Raw genomic sequence first — 8,791 nt, forward strand, 5'->3', positions numbered from 1 at the left:
ACATGTCCCCTGCACACTGGCTACTTTCTGTTTCAGACTTTGTTCACTCTCCTAGCATTGAGGTTTTTGTCTTCTCTTTCCACATTCTATTTTTCAATTGCTGAAAAATTATTTTTTTAAATGCTGCTCAGATCAATTTTGGGGGGGGGGTTGTTTGTTTGTTTGTTTTGGAGACAGAGTCTCACTTTGTCGCCCAGGCTAGATGTGTGGCGTTAGCCTAGCTCACAGCAACCTCAAACTCCTGGGCTTCAGCAATCCTCCTGCCTCAGCCTCCCCAGTAACTGGGACTACAGGTGCGCGCCACGAACCCCGGCTAATTTTTTGTTTCTATTTTTAGTTGCTCGGCTAATTTTTTTCCTACTTTTAGTAGCAACGGGGAGAGGGTCTTCCTCTTGCTCAGGCTGGTCTCGAACTCCCGACCTCGAGTGATCCACCCGCCTCGGCCTCCCAGAGTGCTGGGATTACAGGCGTGAGCCACAGCGCCAGACCCCAGATCAAATTATTTTATAAAAAATATACAAGTTATAAAGAATCACAACCAGATTAGCACCTGTGTGCCCACCATTCAGGTAAAAAAAAAAAAAATCACAGTGCTATGACCCCTGCAACTCCCACGGCATTCCTCCCTAAACCCCTGCCCTTTCTCCCCACCTCCAAGGCAAAAGCTATGCTGAATTTTGTGTTTATCCTTCCCTTGTGTTTCTTCAGAAATATCTCCATATGTTTGAATGTGTAAACAATATATTGTTTAGTTTGTTTTTAAACTTTATATCAATTGATTCATACAGTATATATTGCCTTTAGACAATATTGTTTTTGAGATTCACCTATATTCGCTCCCCCCAGAACCCCCTCCTCCACTCTCACACGTGACCGCCCCGCATGGAAGGGGCGGAGCTGAACCACCGCCAGGCAGCCTGGTCGCCTAGCAACAGTCCGAAGCCCAGCCCTGGAGGCCTCGGGCAGCAGGGAAAGCCAAGTCAGGATTATTTGGAAAAACATGGGTTGCGAAGCTGCTGAGCTATCTCACCAGCGCCCTTCTCTTTTTCTGGCTGAGGAAGGGTCTTGCCTCCCACTTAGCAAGTAGCTACACTTCATTGTTGCAATGCTTTATAGTATTCATGTGTAATATACCACAGTAGTCGAAGCCTGAAAGTCTCCTTATGTTGTCCAGGCTGATCTTGAACCCCTGGCCTCAAGTGATTCTCCTTTCTCAGGCTGCACAAAGTGCTGGGATTACAGGTGTGAGCCATAGCACCTGGTCACTACAGTTTCATTTAATCCATTCTATTCTTTTTTTTTTTTTGAGACAGAGTCTTGCTTTGTTGCCCAGGCTAGAGTGAGTGCCGTGGCGTCAGCCTAGCTCACAGCAACCTCAGACTCCTCAGCTTAAGCGATCCTACTGCCTCAGCCTCCCGAGTAGCTGGGACTACAGGCATGCACCACCATGCCCGGCTAATTTTTTCTATATAGATTTTTAGTTGGCCAGATAATTTCTTTCCATTTTTAGTAGAGACAGGGTCTCGCTCTTGCTCAGGCTGGTTTCGAACTCCTGACCTCGAGCAATCCACCCGCCTCGGCCTCCCAGAGTGCTAGGATTACAGGTGTGAGCCACCGCGCCCGGCCCATTCTATTCTTGATGACATTTGGGCTGTTAATGATTTCTATTATGAATGGTGCTGCTGTGAATATTCCTGTACATGTCTTCTGGTGTACATTTACAAGAGTTGCTCTAGGAGTGGAATTTCTGGGTCAGAGTATAGAAAGGTGTTTACCAAGATAATCCCAAACCATTTTCCAAAGTGTGGGGTCCAATTTACACTCTCCTGATCACTGACTGTCTCACTGTAGTACATCTTTGCCAACACTTGATATTGTCCAACTTCCTAATTTTTATCAGTCTGGTAGATGTAAAATGGTTATTTTCTGGTAGTTTTAATTTGTTTACAAGATTGCCAAAGAGGTTAATATCTTAATATATTTATTGGTCATTTGTCTTTCATCTTCTTGAAGTGCCTGTTCTGGGCTAACTCTTTGGTGAAGAATAAGGGCACAGGCTTCAGAGCCTGGCCCTCGAGGACAGAAGTCCCAGCCTAGAGTTAGATTCTCAGTGCTCCCATGATTGAGGAGAGGCCCTTCTAGCCACCTGCATCCCACCTTAGTGACCCTCCATCAAAACTACTGTGGGATGGTCTCGAGACCAGCTCCAGGCATCCAGTTAGGCAGCAAGCAGAGATGTGGAAGCTCGGGATGCAGGCCGGCTTTGTGACTCACAACCCAGTCGAGCCAACAGGCTGAGACCTTCCTGCCCCGCTGCCAGCGCCATGCCTGCAGGCTGCTCACACCAAGATGCTCCTTAGGATTCTCCGCTGGACACTCTCAGAATTGCAGAAGTTCCTTCTGTTATTAGTTCATCCTGTGTTACTAGTACTTCAAGCCTTATCATTGGATCAACAAGTACTGAGCGAGGTGCTAGAGACGGAAATGGGAAAAGGCATTTAGACCCAGCCCTCAGCGCGGATGGGGTCCGGTGGCATCAGCCCTCAAGGGGTTCTGCGGCCGCTTCGCCTGCCCGGCTTTGCCCGGCCACACACACCCCAGGCTTCCCCTCCGCGCCCAGGTCGCAGCCGCAGAGAGGCAGGCACGTCACGTGACCGCGCCACGCGGACGGGACCTGGCCAAACCGGCGTGCCGCCGCCTGGTCGCCTAGCAACGGCTAGGCGCGGAGCTATGGAGGCAGCCGAAAGCCGGGAGAGCCAAGCCAGGGAGTATTTGGAAAAACACCGGATCCTGGAGCTGCTGAACTACCTCACCAGCTCCCTTCTCTTTTTCCGGCCCGGTAAGGGTGTTCCCTCCCACTTGGCTGGCTGTTCATCCCGCTTCCCCATGAGGGTCCCCCCGCCAGGCCCGCGCCCCTTCCGCAGGACACCCTCCTCCACGCTCACACGCTCTCCCCCGCCTCCCGGCTGCTTGAACCCTTCCGCCGCTAATTAACCCTGTGGCCTTCATTTACACCGGACTTAGGCAGGGGAAAGGCTGGTCAAAGTGGGAGGCTCCGGGCCGGCAGCCTGGCTCCTGGCTCCACCCCATAGTACTAGTGACTTAGGGCAAGACCCTGAACTTTGGTCTCCCCCTGTGGAAAAATGGACACAATATCAGTGCCGATCTCATGGGAACGTAGGGAAGATTAAATAAATAACATATAAGTCAGCCTTCTGCCTGGCAAGCAATAGATGTTTCCAGTGTTACCCCTGGTCTCATAGAGTTTTTAGTCTTGCAAGGGAACTAAACAATTGACAGGGTAAGAGAAAAGGATATGCCTGAGGAGACTGCTTTTCCTGACTTTTTTACACATCTGAATCTCTTGCTGCGGTCCCCAACCCCCGGTGCCGGTGCCGGTCTGAGGCCTGTTAGGGACTGGGCTGCAGAACTCCGCAGCCGCCCCACCCCGCCCCCACTCCCCACCAGTGGAAAAATTGTCTTCCATGAAACCGGCCCCTGGTGCCAAAAGGGTTGGGGACCGCTGCTTTGAATTATTTCATAATTTTGTGTGGTGAATGGTTTAAAAAGTCACGTCAGGTGAAAATGGTTTTATGTCCTTCTCCCCAGGGTGCAGAATTGTAACTTGCTGGCCTCCATATGGAGTATCCAAAATGCTAAAATTGTCCATTTGTTTCAGTGTAAGGAAATGGAAATACCAAACATTCCAACTTTGCCAAAAACTACCCAGCCAGTAGGATCATGTATAGGCTGTTTTAAAGTGGTAAAGCAATTAAAAAATCTTTTAAAACCTCTGCAACAAATAGAAAGTTAAAAGAAATAAAGATAACGGAATGCCCTTTATTTAATGCACTAGGGAAATGTTGCTATCAAACTTTTTGAAACCTATTTTTTGAAAAAGTGACTACTGTTTCTTGCTGGTAGTTGGTACTATAATGTTGAAAATAGTCTTCTGACTTGTACGCCATGAATATATACAAATAAAAAATAAATTATAAAGAAAGAAAAAGAAAATAGTCTTCTGCTGTTCCATGCAGCAATTTCTGTGTTTATGTGAGAACTGAACTGTTATTCTTTTTTTTTTTTGAGACAGAGTCTCACTCTGTTGCCTGGGCTAGAGTGAGTGCTGTGGCGTCAGCCTAGCTCACAACAACCTCAAACTCCTGGGCTCAAGCGATCCTCCTGCCTCAGCCTCCCGAGTAGCTGGGAGTACAGGCATGTGCCACTATGCCCGGCTAATTTTTTTTTTTCTATATATATTTTTTAGTTGGCCAGATAATTTCTTTCTATTTTTAGTAGAGACGGGGTCTCGCTCTTGCTCAGGCTGGTCTCGAACTCCTGACCTCGAGCGATCCGCCCGCCTTAGCCTCCCAGAGTGCTAGGATTACAGGCGTGAGCCACTGTGCCCGGCCTGAACTGTTATTCTTGATAACCTGATTTGAAGGCATTTGGTTTTTCAGAATAAATGTGTGATGACATTCATGTTAGCAATTTCTAATAATATTCACTATATATTAAGACAAATTTTAGAAAGTGATATATTTATTATGTGTTATATTCATTATATAAGAATAATGTTTGTCAACATATATTTTCAAATTTTGTTTTTATTTTTACCAAAGTATATGTATGGGATTTAAAAATCAAAAAGGACTCTAATGTTTATAATGAATAACAATAGCATTCCCCTCTCCTTCCCCAGTTCCTACTCCAGAGAATAAATGATTTCAACTTGTTTTGCTATGTTCTTTACTATTTATCTTGAGATTTCTAAATAACATACCTATACTGCTGCTTCTTAATGTTTTTACCTCTAGGTTTAGACGTTAGCTTTATATGGTGGAAGATGAAAATCTAAATTTGCTACATAGTTCAGGAAGAATCAACAGAAGACTTCATACCTGATATGATTGCCCTTAGTAGCCTATATGTTGCTATAGTCAATTAAAATTTGTATAAATAAGGCCCTATGTTATATTTAAAAGTCTGTCTACTTCTGGTTTGAACACATAAAGGGGTGAAAAAGATGGAGAGGAAACCTATAGATTAAAAGATTTAAAAACATAATCTGAGGCCAGGCACAGTGGCTCACACCTGTAATTCCAGCACTTTGGGAGGCTGAGGTGGGAGGACTGCTGGAGTCCAGGAGTTCAAGGCTGCAGTTAGCTATGATTGCACCACTGCACTCCAGCCGGAGTGACAAAGCAAGACCCTGTCTCTAAAACAAAATAAAACAAACATAATCTGAGTGAAGAGACAACCTGTGTATGGAATGGGAGAATATATTTATAAACTATACATCTGATAAGAAGTTAAGATCCAAAATATATAAGGAACTCAATACTAAGAAAATAACTGATTTTAAAAATGGGCAAAGGATCTGAATAGACATTTCACAAAAAAAGACATACAAATGGCCAATAGTTATATTAAAAAATGTTCAACATCAGTAATCATCAGGGAAATGCAGATTAAAATCACAATGAGGTATAATCTCACAGCTGTTAGAATGGTTATTATACAAAGGGTGAAAGACAGCCAAGCATGGGGGCATGTGCCTATAGTCCCAGCAACTCAGGAAGCTGAGGCAGGAGGATCACTTGAGCCCAGGAGTTCAAGACTAGCCCGGGGAACATAGCAAGACCCTGTCTCAAAAAGACCAGTTCAAGAGATCCATTGTATATCATAGTGACTACAGTTAAATTGCTAAGAGAGTAGATTTTAACAGTCAGGCGTGGCCGGGCATGGTAGCTCACACCTGTAATCCTAGCACTCTGGGAGGCCGAGGTGGGTGGATTGCTCGAGGTCAGGAGTTTGAGACCAGCCTGAGCAAGAGCGACACCCTGTCTCAACTAAAAACAGAAAGAAATTATATGGACAACTAAAAATATATAGAGAAAAAATTAGCAGGGCATGGTGGCACATGCCTGTAGTCCCAGCTGCTTGGGAAGCTGAGCCAGAAGGATCGCTTAAGCCCAGGAGTTTGAGGTTGCTGTGAGCTAGGCTGACGCCACGGCACTCTAGCCTGGGCAACAAAACAAGACTCTGTCTCAATTTAAAAAAAAAAAAAAAGAGAGATTTTAAGTGTTCTCACCGCAAAAAAAAAGTACACGTATGTGAGGTAATGCATATGTTAAACAGCTTGATTTAGCCATTCCACAATGTATACATATATCAAAACATCTTGTATGTGATATATACAATTTTTAATTGTCAATTAAAAATATTTTTAATAATATATCACAATATATGGACCCTATTTGAATACTGATTTTTTTTTTTTAAGACTGGGAGTCTCACTATGTTGCCCAGGCTGGTCTCGAACTCCTGGGCTCAAGTGATCCTCCAACCTCAGCCTCCTGAGTAGGCACCACCATACCTGGCTTGAATACCGATTTTTAAAAAGTGTTTATAATATGTGACATTTGTGAGACAATTGGAAATTTAAATACTGCCTGGCTATTTTTATTTATACTAGAAAAATGTTTTAGGTGTGTGAATGGTCTATTGTGGTAATGTGAAAAAGCAAAAGGAATCCTTATCTTCTAGAGATACATATTCTACTTATTGATGAAATATGACCATTGTGATTATCTTTGAAATAATACAGGAAGAGGGGGAAGTGGATGGGGTTACAGTGAAATTAGATTGGCCACAAATTTTAACAGGTGAAGTGGTGATGTTGGTAATGGGTTCATTATACTTTTCTACTTTTATAAACATATGAAATTCTCAATAATGACATAACTTTTTAGAAAAAGAATTTAAAAATGAAAAGAGTAAAGCTTAGGATTAAAATAATAAAATGATGGAGCAGTAGGAGTAGCATTTACCATCTAAGCTGCTCCATCTTTTCTTCTGGCTTCTTTTCATCATGTCTGTCCTGCATTATTTCTAGAAAGTATTTAATAGGTTGATCTTGATTTTTCATTTTTAAAATTGCTTAAATGAAAGTCTGTTTATCTTTTATATGTCAACTTTTATATTTTAATGTTTCTATGTTAGAAATGAATACATATACTTCCTAATTAGAGGATTTCTCTATTTATCTAAAAGTCTGTTTTTATTATTTATATTTTATCCCTTCTTTTAGCTGGCTAACTTCTTTCCAGCACCATGCTGTTACTTCTGTTGTCTTTTTGGTTTTCAGCTCTGTCTGCAAATTAGAATCACCTGGGGAGCTTTTTTAAAAAAAATGCCTAGGTTCAGTCTCTGGACTTTTTTATTCATCATCTGAGATCAGGCACTTTTATATATAATTATTTAATTGTTCAACATCTCCCTGCTGGACTGTGAGTTTCATGGAAGCAAGGCCTGTATCCCCAGTGCCTAGTATAGTACTTGAACATTAGTGTTTAATAATTGTTATTCATGACTACTTCTATTTGTGACATATTTTAATTTCATATTAGAAAGAGTTGGAACTATTGTTTTGCAGAACAACCAAGAGAATATTTAATAACTCTATTGGAACGTCTGAGAACTGCCAAACTAACAGGTGTGGCCTTTCCTTTCTTTATGGATCATTCTAACATCGTGGCTATGTTTGAGATGATGGACCCCTCCAAGAGAGGCACCATATCATTTGTGCAATATAAAGAAGGTCAGTATCTTCTACAAATTGAGGTAATAGTTTGTGGTCATTCCCTAACTTTCTCTAGCTGAAAATCTCACTTTGTAAATTTTCATTTCTTCTCACTCTTTCACAGCCCTACAAACGCTGGGTCTGTGTCCTGCAGGTGAAGTTTTAAAAGATGTTGGACGTACAGTATCTTTGGATGATTTCAGGGATGAAGTGTAAGTTTATTTTTAAATGATGAATATTTTAATAACAAGTGATTTTGAAGTACAATTAATACCTTTTGAAGGAAACATTTTGTTCCCTTGAAATTTTCGGCTGACTAGAAAGTGAGGACAGGGAGGGCTAACAGTCAAGTCCCTAAGCCTGGGGTGGAGTGTGGGTGTGGTAGGGGAGTAATATTGGGGTCAAAGAGAAAGTTCCAGAAGCAGCTCCATTCTTTTCTCAATGGAGAACCCCAGCAATTCTCAAAGAATGAGGTGAAGAAGGACCAGTCTTCTAGAACTAACAGAAAAGCTTTGCCCTTAACACACTAGTTAGAAAATCTCTGTAAAATGGCGGGTCCATGGTGTAAATGGTTAGCACTCTGGACTCTGAACCCAGAAAAATCTCTGTATAAAATACAGAGTAATAGAATTTATCTCAAACAATTTCCTCAAAATTATGTATTGCAAAGTAGATCCTTATCAATAGTATAGGTTACATACCAGCCTGACAATAATAGATTTGAAATCTTACATGATTAAAGTACTAACTAAATGCTAAATCAAGGGGGGTGGGCAGAGGGGAGGGACAAAAACCTACCTAATAGGTACAGTGAACACTATTTGGGTGATGAGCACACTTATAGGCCTGACTTAAGCATTACAAAAGCTATCCATGTAACAAAAACATTTGCACTCCCTTAATATTTTCAAATAAAATTAAAAAAAAATAAAAATAAATGCTAAGTCAGAGAAAAACCATCAGAATAAAGTTTAATGGTTGTAGAAAGCCCCCGGAGAATCTAGCTCAATTTGTTTAAAAGTTTTACTCTCTGAGAATTTATTAATCAAGAAACCAGTATTTAATACAGCCCAAGGCCAAGGAAAAGTTAGAATAACAAAGAAACTTTCAGATTTTCATCTTATTTTCAGCTATATAAAAGTTAAACAAACATGTTTAATTACACTCCCTACCACATGGGAAAAATTGAGGCAGAGTGCTCTGGCC

General features: G+C 41.9%; 1 protein-coding gene across 2 annotated transcripts in view; it reads left to right on the forward strand.

The window, feature by feature from the left end:
- The first annotated feature begins 2,680 nt into the window (after nt 1–2,680).
- The window catches only part of EFCAB10 (EF-hand calcium binding domain 10), a 32,484-nt gene continuing 26,373 nt past the window's right edge, over nt 2,681–8,791 (forward strand). The window contains exons 1-3 of one of the 2 annotated variants that reach the window (XM_045564965.1): nt 2,681–2,839; nt 7,439–7,603; nt 7,710–7,797. In XM_045564965.1, the coding sequence (XP_045420921.1) occupies nt 2,731–2,839; nt 7,439–7,603; nt 7,710–7,797 (362 nt within the window). In that variant the 5' untranslated portion in view covers nt 2,681–2,730. The remainder of the gene's footprint in view (nt 2,840–7,438; nt 7,604–7,709; nt 7,798–8,791) is intronic. The other variant, XM_045564966.1, reaches the window with a different exon arrangement.

Source organism: Lemur catta, chromosome 11 (genome assembly GCF_020740605.2).
Source record: "Lemur catta isolate mLemCat1 chromosome 11, mLemCat1.pri, whole genome shotgun sequence".
Lineage (NCBI taxonomy): Eukaryota > Metazoa > Chordata > Mammalia > Primates > Lemuridae > Lemur > Lemur catta.